At 32.8% G+C, this 16,199-nt stretch overlaps 1 protein-coding gene across 1 annotated transcript; it reads right to left on the bottom strand.

Moving 5' to 3' along the window:
* Positions 1–1,357: 1,357 nt before the first annotated feature.
* On the bottom strand, positions 1,358–9,076 carry LOC7482359 (glucosidase 2 subunit beta). The gene is given in 14 exon segments (XM_024583067.2): positions 1,358–1,857; positions 2,008–2,059; positions 2,180–2,241; positions 2,598–2,685; positions 3,822–3,890; positions 4,016–4,073; positions 4,177–4,278; positions 4,358–4,462; positions 4,661–4,883; positions 5,826–6,001; positions 6,616–6,855; positions 7,916–8,011; positions 8,560–8,673; positions 8,775–9,076. Coding segments are annotated over 14 exon segments (1,560 nt in total). The 5' UTR covers positions 8,884–9,076; the 3' UTR covers positions 1,358–1,791.
* Positions 9,077–16,199: the final 7,123 nt, after the last annotated feature.

The raw sequence follows: 16,199 nt of genomic DNA, 5'->3' as shown, positions 1-16,199 counted from the left end.
CATCACAAACACATGCCACTCCACTAAAAAGAAAATGTAGCAGCGCTTTCAACAACACAACGGAAGAGCATTTTTAGACATGAGAAGTCGCCTCATATGCTGGAGAGTATGTCACACGCACCTCTATTTTATATATATATATTTGGTCAAATACTAGATTGCTCCTAAACTAACTTGATAATAACAAAAAAAAAAAAAAAAACCTTGTGGAAAAACAAAAATCCCTTGACTCTTTTTTTTTAAGGGTATTTTGATCGTTTCACTGTGCTTTTTAATTTTTTATATTTGATCAAATACCAAAATTTTCTTAAACTGACATTATAATAATGAAAAATACCTTTGTGAAATAGAAAAATGCCCTTGATACCGGTTTTAATTTTTTTTGCTTCCAAGTATATTTTGATTATTTTATTGTACAATTAAAATGAAAAAAAATTATTTATTCCTAATTATTTTGATAATGATAAATAAAACATGTAAAAAGATTTCAATACGCTTCATAGCTAATGTTAATTCTTCTAGGTGAAGAGGCAAAATCACTACTATACTATTCCAATTAACGGTGCAAATAGATTTGGGTTAACACTGTTTTTCAAAGAGGATTAAGCTTTTGTTAATTTCTTGTGGTTCCGGAGGATCTCTTTATAGGAAACCCAGGAAGGGGGAGCTTTCCTGTTTACGCCCCCGGATGCCCGGGGCTTAGAAGCGTCAGAGTATCTTAAGGATGAAGCCAAGATTAGTATGAAAAGTCGGTTCCAATACGGTGGCTTTTCTTCTTTACCTGTGTTTAGAAAGATGCAAACAATATTTTAAAATTTTTTAATTTTTTTTATTTAAAATAATTTTTTTATATTTTTGTATCATTTTTATTTATTGATGTCAAAAATAATTTTTAAAAAATAAAAAAAATTTCATTTTAATACATTTCTAAACAAAAAACACTTTGAACCATCACCACTATAACAATCTCAAACAGGCTTAGAAAGTATAAACAGGCTTAGAGAATATTTGACAGTGTGATTGCGGTTGCTTTTTAAATAACTTTTCATGCCGAAATACATGTCAATGATGTTTTTTTTATTTTTTAAAAATTATTTTTAATATCAGCACATCAAAACGAACTAAAACATATTAAATTTTAGCCAAATTTTTTTTTTGAATTTTTTAGAAACTCAGTTCACACCGCGTTCCAAACATATTCTAGTCTTCCCCACTGCAAACTCAAGAGAGAGCAATCTCTGAATGCGTGCAAATTAAGCACGGCTAGAGATGTTCAGAAGCATTTCCCCTATTTGGGGCACTTGAAGCTAGCACCCTGCATGTCAATACATACATTTAAACCACAACTAGCAAGGGATTGGTGCAGATGCAAATATGAAGAATTACAAGTTCACAACTTGCCAGTTTCTAATGTCTCTCTGTATAGCCTGAAGAAAAATATTACACTAACAAAATTGACGAACTTTATTACATCCCTCTAAAAATTCAAAGCTACTCTATAAAGATAAACAGCATCTAGTTCTGAAATTGATAAATGGGATCCCAACCCAAAACTTCGGTAAAATCTCAAACTAGTTTCTCTGCCGTGGGGAAAATAATCTAAAATGGGAGATTTAGTAAAGGCCTATAGAAGACATGCACAAAGAACATCATGTGGAAGCTTTGATGCATTGTTTTGGTCCAATACTCGAGGAGATAACTGCATCTCATCATCATAAATAAACTCGGATAGCTTTGGATGGCCACTTTTTGATGCAATATCTGGAGCATTTGCCAATTGCTGCACCCAGTTTACAGCTCATCATGGCCACCTTGCAGTTGTTCATTGTACATTGATTCAAGTTTACGCTCAAGTTCCTGTCAGATCAATTTTCACATTTCAATAAGACAAGGAAAAATAGGAGCAGAGAAAACTGCTCAAGTTCCTGTCAGATCAATTTTCACATTTCAATAAGACAAGGAAAAATAGGAGCAGAGAAAACTGGCTGCTCATTAAATAAAATATACCTCAAGCTTTCCTTCTAGGCAACGGATAGGGGTCGACATCAGAGCTACATATCTGCCATGACAAAGAAAGAGTAAGACAGCTGAATTTTATGTGACAATGTGTGTTCACATATATGCATGCAAGCAGGTAAGAGAGGGAGGAGGGAGGAGGGAGGGAGGGAGCGAGACATACTCGCAGCGGCTTGGTTCTTTCACATCGGTCAGTTCTGTGTTCAGTCCACATCTAAGCTTGACCTGTTAAAATGAAAGGACTTGTCAGCAACAATCTTACTCGTAAAAAGACTAGTAAAAATCTATGCCTTAATTAGATACCAAGCCATTTTGTCATTCGTTGTCACCCAGTTGATAGTTTAGACATAACCATAGAACACACTTTATGACAGGAAAAAAACATAAACAAAAAATATGTTGATTTACTGTCTTCTACACATCACAACGCATCCTAAAGTGGTCCGTATATCAAAAGGGATCCAGACAGATCAAGTGATCAATAAACTGGAAAAAAAAAAGTATTTTAGACATATGTAAGATCCAATGTAGCTCCATTTGCCTTAGTCAAGAGTTTTAACAAATAATAAGATCTCTCATACCTTTAAACTTCTATCAGGTCCATTCCAGCATCCATCACCATTTGAAAACAGCATGGAGCCATATGAGTTTTCAAATTTCTCCCATTGCCTGCATAGAGAACAGAAAAGAAAACATGAATCTTCAGCATATAGACACATGAACAAAGAAGCCAAGAAAACTACCCTATCTCACAAGGACTATATTTTTGTTTCTTATCGCTTTTTGAGGGATGTCTTGTTCTTGAATTTTGTATTATTCAGTTCCTTCTTTCTAATACCACTTTTTTTTAATCTAAAAATGACACTAACACGAGTGTATACAGAAACTAGTTCTAGATCCAAAACATAAGCACATGCAACAATTTTGACCTCCCCCACCACATCTGCCAGTGTAGCTGTTTTAGGAAGAATTGCTTGAGTATAGTAACCATATGGGATCATTGACTTACTCTACATCATCGTGCTATCATCACATATTGAGACACATCCTGCATTTTAATGTCTTGCATGAAGACCGGATTGATTTGTGAAATGTAGGTGATGGGAAATGAAGAAAGAGAACGATGGGAACTAGTTGTTCCTTTATTCTGAAAAGTAAGTATATCACTTTGCTTTCAAGTTGAATTCAATAGTTTGTTCCTTCTCCTGTTCATTGTTACAATTCAACTTCTATTAAATTGATTAGGTTATAGCCATACTGCTATGTTTTAAGGCTTGCCTCCATTAGAAAGCTGAGACCCATATTTCTTCAACTGAAATAAAGTTATCCTTGTATTGAAAGAGCATTGTAATTTCACCTTCCGACAATTTATCAAAGTTCTGTTCATAAATTTATGCCCTCTTTGTTGCTGATTGTGTCGATGGGAAAGAGTCAAACATGTTGCTAGTCACCAGCCTTCCATCCCCTAGTATTATTATGTTCAACTAAACTGCTTAGTCCCTAATCAAACAAGCGCTGAATCATGACTCTGATGAGATATCGATAATTTAAAATCTCTATATAAATGCTAATGTTGATATTTCCTCTTCAAAGGTTTGATCTAATTGGCAAGACAACAAAGTTAGCTCCCACTTCACAAAGTTAGCTCCTACTTCCCCAATGGCCTCTTTTTAAAAAGCTGCCATCATCAGCTTAAATTTAAGTACTGACTTCTCAGAGGGCGGAAAACATGTATAACAACAGAGAACTAATACTGTTGGTATACCTATGACTAGACAAAGGATAAAAACAGCATGAAGACATACCCTAGTTGAGTTATGTGATAGCCCTCCTCCTGGGATGCATCTTTAAATGGGCAAACTTTATACACGTACCTGGGAGGGGAAAGAAACCAACACCAAAAGCAAAGCCAGTAACGAAGGTAAATTCCCACACATCTGAATTGATATGAGAGCAGGGCAACCATCAACACAGAGAGAAGAGGGGTTTTGAATATTACTTGTCCTGTTTGGTTTCAAAACATTGATCGTAGTAGAAATAGAACTCCTTCTCCATGCCTAGAATTCAAAATTAGATTTGAAGTGAAGAAAATTATCAACCATACGCTGGTAAAAGTATCCTTTAGCTGTTAAATACAAATTCATTGATATACTGACTCACCAAAGTCGTGTTTTAACTTCTCTGTCAAACTTGCTATTCTTTCCTGTATATCAGACAACCTTGTAGTGGAGTCCTCATAATCCTTCCGAACACGATTTGCATCTATTAAGCAAGACACACACACACTCTCATGCAATTATTAATAACTTAAAAGGCATGCCATATGGAAACCAACACTCACCTAGTTTATCTAGTGGAGCAGGAAACAAATTAATCGCCTGAAACAGGTTTTGAGCAGCATCCTGTATCTTTTCCAACAAAGATGGGCCATTCAAAATAGTTACTCCTAAAGACATTAGAAAAAGACTGTAACTATGAGAACTTACGGCATTAAAAAGAAAAGGAGAAAAAAATTTAGCAGAGAGAAGAAAAACAACTGCTTCAAAAGAACAATTGCTAATCTGATAAATCTTTTTGCAATTATGCCAAACATATATTCAGCACCGGAGTTATTAAGATCACTTCCTACAGATGATTCCCTTACCATCACTATTGTCATGGTCCTTGTCATCAGTGCCCTCTGGAATCTCATTGTTGCCTCCATAGTTATCTTTATTAGGACTAACTTCCTCAACTTGGTGTTCAGTTTTTTCTCCTGTCCAACGCGAAGCAACAAGGCGACCCAGGTCTTCTCTTAACAACCCCTCGGTGCTTTCAGATCCATCAGTTGGCAATCCCTCAGTATTTTCATATTCATCTTTCTGTTGCTGAGAGCAACGAATACTATTCAGGTTCATGGTGAAACTCAACAATATAAATACAGAAATACTAATTTAAATGGAGAACTTCCAATTTTTTCAATGCTATTAAATAGAATTTTCATGTGTTGTTATTACAACTATATGAAACTAAAAAGGAAAAATCAACTCATTGCAGTCCCAAGTAAAGGACATCCTGAATAAGTAATCAACTTGCTTCTCTATTGTTCCCTCCACTGCTCAATTTGATGTTGATTCTTGCAAAAGTGTATCACATATAAAGAAGCAAACTTCATGAGAGACAGGTTAAGGGTACAGCAGTTCAATAGGAAACAGCAAATTGTCCAGGTAATTTCTTTAGCAATCTTGAAGTTCACCATCATCAATATCAAATTGCTAATGTACAAGGGTGCTCTTGGCAGTCACAAGAGTTGTATACATAGCTATCTACTATTGGGCTCAATGTGACTGACGTAAATACTATTTATTGCTAATGTACATTGATCATTTAATACTTAAGTGTACAATTGTCAATTTTCTTTTCTCTAACAGTCAAAAGTGATACAAGCAGCTTGGCTTGACAGCTTAAATTATCTTTGAGCCGAACTTGGCTTAGGCTTTTCATTTATTCATATGCCGAAGCAGAGCTCAAGCCTCAATAATATTTTACAGCTTGATCTTGTATATAAATTTTCTGTCTGTACACAAATTCAAGCCCTTGAATACCATGAGCGAGTACAGCATGGCTGAGCTCATTTGCAGTTAAGCACAGCAACACACAGAGAGAGAGAGAGAGAGAGAGAGAGAGAGAGAGAGAGAGAGAGAGATTAAAAGGCAGACCTCCACGCTCGATAACCTGATCTAATGACACACAAACACACACACACACAGAGGGAGAGAGGGAGAAGGAGAGAGAGAGATATTAAAAGGCAGACCTCCACGCTCACTAACCTGATCTACTGAAGGTTCATCGGACAGCCCATTGTTCTCACTATCTCAAGTTGTAGAGCTAGAGCTTTCCTTATGCTCATCATCAGATTTATCCTCAGCAGCCATTTTCATCATCTCTTCCTTTTCTTTCACCAGGCGTTCTTTTTCCTCTGCCTTCTCAATCTGCTCCTTACGTGCTATATAACAGCTCAAATAAATGATGGAAGGTAGACGTGAATAATCAGTTACTTGGCTGAAAGGTCACACAACTGCTATGTTTAAACAAATTTATAAATTTAAGCATCAACAAGATAGCAAGAAGAAACAGAATTTCTCAATTCTTTAACAGAGCGGAAGCAGAGTCTTAAACAAGTCAGGGTGGAGTGTTTCAATCAAAATACTGCAAGATTATTGAATTATAGATATCTAACAAGGGACTTGCTTTGTTTAAAGAACTGGTTCATTTAAGGTTGCTCTATGAGTTCTTATTGAGACTATGCATTTCAACCTTCAGCATGTATTCTTTTTCTGCAAACTCAGTGTAAATTAGAGCCAATATCAAGCAGGCATGCATAACTATACAATACATATAGATGCATATGTGTAGCCTTTTCATTTTGCTTGGCATATGCGCATCTATGTGTTCACCGAATCTGATTAAAAATTCCATAAGGCCATTAGTAGTGGAATTAAAGCTGGAAAATCAAAGAGTAAGGGAAGGGAGGAGAACTTGACAGTTAGCAGTGACAGTATGTTAAACAAAATGTTGAAATTGAAGAGAAATTAACCTTACTAGAAAATGATGAATTACCTTTAAGATTTTTAACAAGCCCTTTAAGACTCTTTTCATTGTTTTTAAGTTTTGACAGTTCTTCTTTATCTTTCGCTATTGCTTGTTTTGCTTGCTCAACTTCCTTTTTCCTTATGGTGACACCTTCTTTATAAATGTCAATTTTTTTCTTTAGCTTGTCTCTGGTCACTTTGCCAGCCTCCCAGCATGTATTTGGACACTTCACTTCACCGTCATACTCATCACTTCCATCACAGCAATCTGCTCATTTTATTTCATAATACAGAATGGTCAATAAAAGAAATTTCAACAATTAAAAGGTTTATATTCAGTGTACACAAACACCTAGAGAATTCTGAAAGTCAATCTACAAAGAAAGGGATATAAAGATTCTCAAACTGAACTAAATTTTCAAAAGTACTGTTGATGGTAAGCATCCTCCAAATTAACACAGAAGAAGGAAAAACAAACTAAAGTGCATTCTAATCTTTCCTGAATATGAGCAAGGGAAACACCACTAAAAGCCCTTGAAGCAGTACACCACAAGGACACTTCCCGATCAATGAATTAACTAAAAAAGGACCTTTAAACATGCAAACATTAAGAAAAAAACACTGCCATAAAAAACAGACGAAACAATTTCACTGGTTTATTAATAAAAATGGTAGTGTTAATGAAGCGCAAAAACAGGAAAGAAAAGGGAGGCACGAGCTTCTGGTATGTTGAGAAATTCTCAGACCCTGGTTGACATCCAGACCATGTTTTCAAGCCCAGAGAAGGGTGGAGAAGTGGCAGAATTTATAAAGGAATCAATTTCTCACCAGAAAAAAAGAGATTATCAACATGGTTTATTAATAATTACAAATGCTGATTATTACAAAGAGATTTTTGTAATCATGTGGCATGAACACATTTCTAAAGTTAGGTGCCAGTCATCAAACAGCGAAAAGCAACATGCCATGTAAGGCTTCCACTGAAGAATTCCAACTAGCATAGGCTGTACAAATCCATCTTCATCTGTTGATCCTGTCTAAGATCTTTTAAGTATTCACCATTAAGTCCTAGTCAATCAATATTTTATTCATTATCTCAAGCCAGTAGACACGTTTTCTTGCTATTCAATTTATACCAAATCAGTCAGTCTCACATGTTCTTTTGTCTTTACAGAAGGACACTCCTGGAGCATCCAAGTCTTTACATGAAATATGGATGTACGCAGACGAGCTTGCACGAGACTTGATAGCTTTAACTTAAACAGCATAACTATATGTGCTTACAAACTGGAAAAAAAAAAAACTCACAAATCCATAACCCATCTTACCGCAGATTCCATCATTCACTTTTGAAGAATGTATTGAAACAGGAAGGTGTCCCACATTCATACAGGAGAACTTTCCATGTGGGCATGCCGATGTTCCTGCAACCAACACAGCAATTGAAAAACAATTTTCGGCTAGGAAATATAATTCCTACAAAAGATATCACACACAATTTGCATACCATAAAATCTTTCAAAAATATAAGAAACAAACAAAACCATTACCGTTACAAAAGCTATATGAGAATGAAATTCTACAAAATTTTGCAGTCACCAGAGAGCCTTAAGTAAATAATAACCCATCATTTTGCAAACTAAAAATAATTAAATAATACCCCAAATTCAAGTATCTACCTTAAATTTAAGAACTTTCTATAATTATAAAGCAAGCCCATTTCCAGTATCACATTACCATCATAAACACAATACCCATCATTTCAATTACAAAAAAAAAAAAAAAAACTAAATGCAACTGTATACATGTAAGACTCCAGAACATTCCAGCTAGTTTCTGCAATTATGCACCAAACCCATCTTTAGTGTCACATTACTCAAAATAAATAAAAAATCCCTATAATAAACCCATTTAAAAAAACAATCAAACAAAAACTAAAACTAAAACAATAAAGAGAAAGGAGAGAATATACCTGGCTCATCAGTCCCATCAGGACAATCACAGAAATCATCATTAAGTTGAACTCTAGCGAACTTCTTGGATCCATTCCTACACTTTATAGTCTCTGTTTTGTAGTAATTCTCATCTGGGTCCAAATTACACCATCATTTCATGAACTCAAAAATCAAAACAAATTAAAGAAAACGCAATTTCATATACGAAAAGAAGAGGTACAAGCATAGGTACCTTGAGGGGCAACTCCAAGGAGGGAAATGAAAGATGATTTGGTTGAAGAAATCAGAGAGAAATTGGTAATTAAAAGAGAGAATAATAAGAAAAGGATGTTAACTTTCATAATTTTGGTAATTCATATAGAGTTTATGTGCTGTTTATTTATTTTGCTGTAACTCAGGTTTTGTATCTTCTTTTCCTTTTCTTGTATAGCTCTCGACAGATCCATTAAACCTCATTTTTATCACTAATAAATTATCTAATTCTCAATTTCATCTCAAATATATTACTTTTGTCAAATTTATCCTTTCATGTTTTTGTTTAAAGTATCACAATTTTCAGATTTTCTTCAAAATGGTGTTGTTTTATTGTGTAAAGTACTTGATTGAGAAATATAATTATACTTTACAGATCCTGGATACAATTAAGAATTGTTGGATAGTTTAGAGATTTACTAGATGAGTGGCTCGTGATTCATCATGAGCTGACCCTTTTTTTTCATATTAAAAAGGTGAAGTTAAGGCAACACAAACATTGCTAAATAAGTAAAAGAAATTGAGACTCGGGTCATTAACATGATCCAATTTAATAAACCTGTATAATTTTGATAATATGAATAATAAAAAAAAAATGATAAAAAAAAAATAAAAAAACCTGACCCGAATCCATCTAGGTTATCATGCAAAACATGTGACCTCGCCGCAACACCGAGGTAATTCCATCGAAAACAAATTAAAAACTCAATTATCAAACAATTCAATGTCAAATGACAAAATTGAAAAGAAAAAAAAGCAATGAAAAAGAAAAGAACATAGTCAAACCGAGTTAACTTGTTAACCCTGTGACCATGAACATGATATTGGGATAATCCAATAGAAAAAAAAAGTAAAAAAAAATACAAAGATCAATTCACAATAAATCAAACGTTGAAGGATGAGATTCGAAATTTTTTTTAATAAAAAACCTAAAAAGAGACCAAGGTCAATCCATGTTAATATTTGAAACTCGTGACCCTAGTTACGAGCTCAGAACTAACCTCATTGAAAGCAAACTTTAAAAAATAATGAAGTAAATTCTCAATCACAAAACATTAAGAGATGAAATTTGAAAAAAAAAAAGCAATAAAAAGAAACTAAAATAAAACAAAGAGTAATAAAGAAACATAAAAAATTTGACACAAAAATAAATTGAAATCAAATGTTGAGTAGGGATGACAATGAATACTCACATGCTAGATTTTTTAATATTCATACCCTACTCGTTACCTATATGGTAAGAAATTTAGATATCCATAAACTATCCATCAGGTTTTGAGTATTCATATAGGTATCAATCACCTAATTATTATTTATTATTCAATAAAAAATAAAATAATTAATATGTGTATTTGAAGAGTGTGTGTGTATATTAAATTATAAAATTATAAGTATTACACACCTTATGATATTGTATTAAAAATATAAACGTTCAACAAATATATCTATATAAAAAAAAATATACATTTCATGTTAAGTGCGGCCGTGTTTTTGGTCAATTTTGATAATATATATACCATATCTATTACCTATTGGGTAAGGTAACCATAAAAAAACTGACATGTTCAAGTCGGATCGGTATCCATCAAGTTCAAATTAAATTGTCATCCATAATATTGAGAGATGAAATTATTTATCCTTATGGATATCTATTATCTAACTATTATTTATTATTAGATAAAAAAATAAATGAACTAAAATATAAATTTGAAGTGTGTGTATCAAATTATTAATCTATAAAATTAAAACATTATACATACATACATACATACATATATCTCACATTGTATTAAAACAAATCTAAATTTTCTACGAATGTATTTGTATAATATAAATATATATTTCAAGTTTGGTTCGGGCGGATTTCGAGTATGTTTTGATAATATTTATACCACATTCATTACTTATTGGTAAGACAACCATAAAAAAAAAAACCAACTTGTTCAGGGCGGGGTGAGACAGTATCTATCAGGTTCATATTAAATTGCAATTCTTAATATTGAGGAATGAAATTGAAAATAAAAATTAAGTTAGGAAAATGATTAACATAAAATAAATAGCAATCAAAATAATAAAGACCAAATTTAAAATAAAAACTAAATAAAATCAAATGATGAGGGGCGAAATTAAAAAAAACAAATCAAATGATGAGGGGCGAAATTAAAAAAAAACCTACAAAAGATAAAAAAAGAAGAAGAAAGTAACTAGATAAAAATTAAAAGAATGAGAACCAAATTTGAAATAAAAACTAAATGAAATTAAATGATGAGGGGTGAAATTAGAAAAAAAACTAACCTATAAAAGATTAAAAAAACAAAATATATAAAAATCAAAAGAATGATGACCAATTTATTTACATAAAACAAATAAAAGGAAACTTTTGTACTTTGTCGTACTTTGCCAAAGAGAGAAGAGAGAAAAGAAGGGAGGAAAAGATAACAAAAAAAAGAGAGTCTATTAGAGCCAAACCATCCTTTCGTCACCGCCACACGCACAATCACTATAAAGATCTTAATACACCACTTTATACATCGTTGTGAAAAATAGTGTTTGACTGTTGGAGGAACCTAAACGCATCGCTCGAATGACACAAGCTCTTCCCACTTGAACGCACATACCAACAACTTTTTCTTTCTCTATATATATAAAGATCCAATTGCCCCTATCTCTAATTGATAATTATAGAAAAGCCAATTTGAAATGACAAAAACACTCATAGACCCAAGTTGAAGAAAACAATTTACAAAGATAGGTAAGTAATTATACATTTTCAAAAAAAAAAAAAAAAAAACCAAAAACACCCTTTCCCCCCAAGTTATTTTTTTTTGTTTTAAAAGGTAGATTAGGAATTCTATTATGCAATAAAAATATAAAGAGACCGATTTACGCCTATACAAATTGGTAATGCCAATTGAACCCAATGAAAAAACCATCTCCCCTCCAAGATTTGCAAGGAATTTTTTCTATCCTGGGCTACGAAGCAAATAAACATAAATTGTTTTTGAATATCAATCATTAAATAGACGCTTTGATTTCAGGCCTTTTGTTTTCCATCACTTCACTAATGATACATGGAAATTTTCCCATTATGAATCGAAGGATGAGCTAAGAAACCATACTCCATACCGATGGGAGTTAAGCATGTGGCAAAAGATGTGGTAAGCGCGTAAAATATCATAAAGTTCGATTGAGTATTTATTTATTTTTATTAACATGGGTGTCTGGGCTGGCTCACGCACACCTCGATTAATCTCACGGGCCTTGAAGTTAACGACTATGTAAACTTTCAGTGGTCCTGAGGTTTGTGAGACTCGAATTAGTGACCTTTAGAGAGCAAACTTAGAGCCTGACCAGTAAGGCTACACCCCTCATGGTTGATTGAGTATTTATTTATTGCTATGAGATGGGGCTAAAGAGTAAGCTGTGTTTAGTCCCTATAGATTCATAAATGCTCCATTTCAACCCTTGTAGTTTAAACTTCCTAGTGTTGCTAACTTTTTATATTTGAATGTTCCGATTCAGACAGAAGGTGAGTTTCAACTTATTTTTTTAATTTAATTTAATTTAATTTTAAATTAAATCTTTTAGTGTTTTTCTATGAAGCAAATACATACATATTGGGATATATAAAATGGGTTCTTTTCTCCGGAATAGAAAAATCCTGAGACATTTATTCAATAAATAAAAAGAGAAATGGGATGTCAAAGGCTAAGAAGCCCCAAAGAAAAGGTACTAGGCTAATAAGGAATAATGCACAAGAGACTATTTACATATATGGATTAGTTAGAAGTAGTTTAGAAATATATCAATTTTCGAACAATCGCTTAAAAAAACAGGCACATTTTACAAATGAACTTATACAGAGATATTTTTGAAATATTTTTACATGCTTCTGCTGAGTAAAAAAAACCACTAAAAAGTTTCGTATTTTTCAATCCAAACTCGCCTAAATTTCTCAATCCTAATATACTTTTACAAAAACATATGGACCATGTACCAAACACACACTTACTCTTTAAATTGAAGCTTTCACCATCCATGGTCGCCTCCACAATATGTGAACGATCCACGGCTCTTTCTATGCAGCAACAACGCCACCTTTTTCAATCTCAAAGGACCAAGGCAATGCTGGACCTAATTGCGACATTTGAAAAAAGAGAAAAAGAAAAAGGTTAGACGGAAACCATTATACTGTGTTAATAGAATTTTAGATATCAAACATGTCTAGCTAGCTAGGTAGATAGCCACTGTGGCTTCCATTTTTTTCTCCCTGGATATTCTTGCCTAGTAGGGCAACACGATATGCACTTGAAACGTTGGATTTGTGCACACCCCTTTTTAAATAGAAAGGAATGGACGCAGAGGCGGATCTGAAGATCAGAGATAAGCAACTGGACCACAAAAGCCTAGAGTACACCGATCCTAGCTAGTGTATATCATGTCAACAACTTGGGCAGAGCCCACAGATTGAAAATGGCTGAGAATATATGCATACATGCATGATATTGATGCCTCCTCGACGACTTATGATGGAGAGAGAGGGCGTCTAGTACTTATCATGGGAACTCTACTAGGAATGCTAACATGAAATGGATGGTCTGGGAAGAGTGACTTTTCTAAAGGAAGCCCTTCATTGTCCTATATAGGTATGCATGCCATGTATAACTAACATGGGATCTCTGAATTATTTTATGCATGATATCAGTTCTTCATGGCACACAATTATTGAAGCAAGTCCATGGCTAGTAAGGCAACATATGCGTATAGCTGAGAGTTGATTTTTCAATGGAATGGAAGCTAGCTGGTGTATTGTTACTGGAAAGAGTTGTCTGCTTTGTAGAATCTGCTTTCTGCTAAAAAAGCATAGTGCACGCGTCCGCATATGCATGAAAATGAGTTGTGCTACATGCATGTTCTATCAAATTTTATACCAGAGAGGCAACTGGTAAAGTTAAAAATTTACAATACTTCCCATGAGAGGTAATTAAATCTTTTTCAACTTAATAGCACGGTAAAATTACTTCAATATACGTCAATGCAAAGCTCATTGGATTTTTTAATTTTTTAAGCAAGGTATTTTTTTATATTATTAAATTAGAGTTTCTAAAATTTCATGTACTTTGGATTTAGAGGATTAACTTATGTTTAAAACATTCATCAGGTATTCTTGATTTTTCATATTATTAAATTGAAGTTTTCTTTTTTCATTTTTCTTGGTTAGAAAATGACTCAATAACTCATATTTTTTTTACTTTCTAGAAACACTTACGTTTTCTTAACTCTTTTTTCATATACCATTGAAATTTTCGCAGCCTGCGGTATGATGTTGACCACTTATAAATTTACTCAAGTCTTTTTTTTTTAGTTTTTTTTTAGATTTAGTATTTTTTTTATTTTTAATCATTACGCACTAAACTTCCTTATTTGTTTTGGTATAGATTTCATGAGATTATGATGTTCTTCATACCTTAAATTAGGGGTTTCACATATTAATCATGATTGATCCAATATATTGTTCTCTAAATATTTTTAAAAAATAATATGTAATCCAATATGTTAATATTTCAGCATTTTAAAAGTTTTATTTTTATCCAATACGCATCAAAATTAATTTTAACTTCATAGCATCTTTATATTTTTTAAAAATCGGAAAAGAAAATGATTCTAGCTGCTGTGCAGCACAGCTAAAAAAAAAAAACTAGTTTACAAAGAGACAAGTTGTCAAACTTTACTGCTTGGCCGCCTTGTATATATCAAGGGAACAGAACCAACCCTTCGAGAATGAGTAATTAAGGTTACAGAGATTCCTAGCTAATCAATTCAGTGTTTATGGCATAACCAGAAAGAAAGAAATGATTCTGATCAAATTCCCTGTGTTTTTTCTTATACCTGTTTTCTCAAGTTGGGTTACGAATGATTATTATGCTGATCCATATTCACATGCAAGAGAGAAGAGAAAATATATGCTCTCTGTGTGGCTAGCTCGTTCAGAGACTGTTGTGGTAGCAGAACAAAATCCTTCATATGATAATGAAATTAGCCATGCAAATTACTGATCATTTCCTCAAATTCATAACTTGTTCTTGAAAAAGTATAGGAAAAGAGTGCTAATTAAGCCTTCTATGTGGGATGAAAGACTCCTCCTAGCTCGAAGTAGCATTCAATTTGCTAGGATAAGCTACAAACTGTAGTTGATTAATGTGATTATATTCCTTGTCAGCTTAATAATCACGTTAGATATATATACTTGGGGGGGGTATAATTTTCAACTTATCTTAAATTCTTTATATCCCTTCACCATGACTTGTATTGATTTTCCTTCTGATGGTAGATCAACAGCAATGGTGATAGGGTTGAGTTGCTGTGAGTCAAATCGGTAGTGCAAGGAGGTGAATATTCTTCTTGATGTGTGTGTGTGTATATATATATATATGTATGTATAATTAAGAGCAACCACATACAAATCCAACTTCAACTGGATCCAATATATGGATTGAAATCCTCTCTTATGATTAAAAATCCTAACTATTTATTGAGATTTTACAAACATAATCCATTGTTCTTTCAGAAACAAGAATTATGCAACGGATATGATTTAATAAATCTTAAATTTCAATATATAATTGAATAACAATAAAAAAAAACAAAAAAACTATTTTTAAATAGTAAGATAAACTAACCAAACTAATAAAACCCAAATTAATAATTATCTCTAATCTAATTAGAAATGAAGATGAAATTACCAAGGAAAATCAGAAAAATTGTGAAACAAAAACCTCCTTATTTAATTTGGACATGAAAACCACATCATCTAGTTAGAGCGCGAGCTAACCCTTTATATAATTGTGCTTGTAGAATGCACTCGATCGTAAAATTTTAACATAATGCACAATGGATTAAAAATAGTCTTTTTTTAGTTAGTAAACTCGTTAGACTCATATAAATTTCTTCTTATTTGGACCTGTTAATCTATTCTATAAACATACCTACTGGACGTTCTAACTAAAACCGTTTCTTGTAATGATACCTTAATTTTTAGTTGGAAAAAAAAAAAAAAAACTAGGTGATTGCGCTAGATTGCGCTTCATGTTGGATTAATTTTTTTTAATTTAAGAAAATATCCAAACATTACTAACATGTTTTCTAATAAAAAAAATTAATCATGAACTTAAAATATAATACATATTGGATTGTATTTTTAAAAATATTAATACGACAACATATTGAATTATGTTTTTTCAAATATTGAGACTTCAACATATTAGATCGACTTGGATTAACCTGTCAAATCTACGATCTAGGTCATGAAACCGTGACAACCTCATAAAAAACATAACATAATAAATTATGAAGATCAATTCCTAATCAACTCAATATTGAAAGACAAATTAAAAAAATTACCCGA

This window comes from Populus trichocarpa, chromosome 13, assembly GCF_000002775.5.
Source record: "Populus trichocarpa isolate Nisqually-1 chromosome 13, P.trichocarpa_v4.1, whole genome shotgun sequence".
NCBI lineage: Eukaryota > Viridiplantae > Streptophyta > Magnoliopsida > Malpighiales > Salicaceae > Populus > Populus trichocarpa.
Note: the sequence above shows the minus strand (reverse complement) of the source record. Positions and strands in the feature narration are given on the sequence as shown.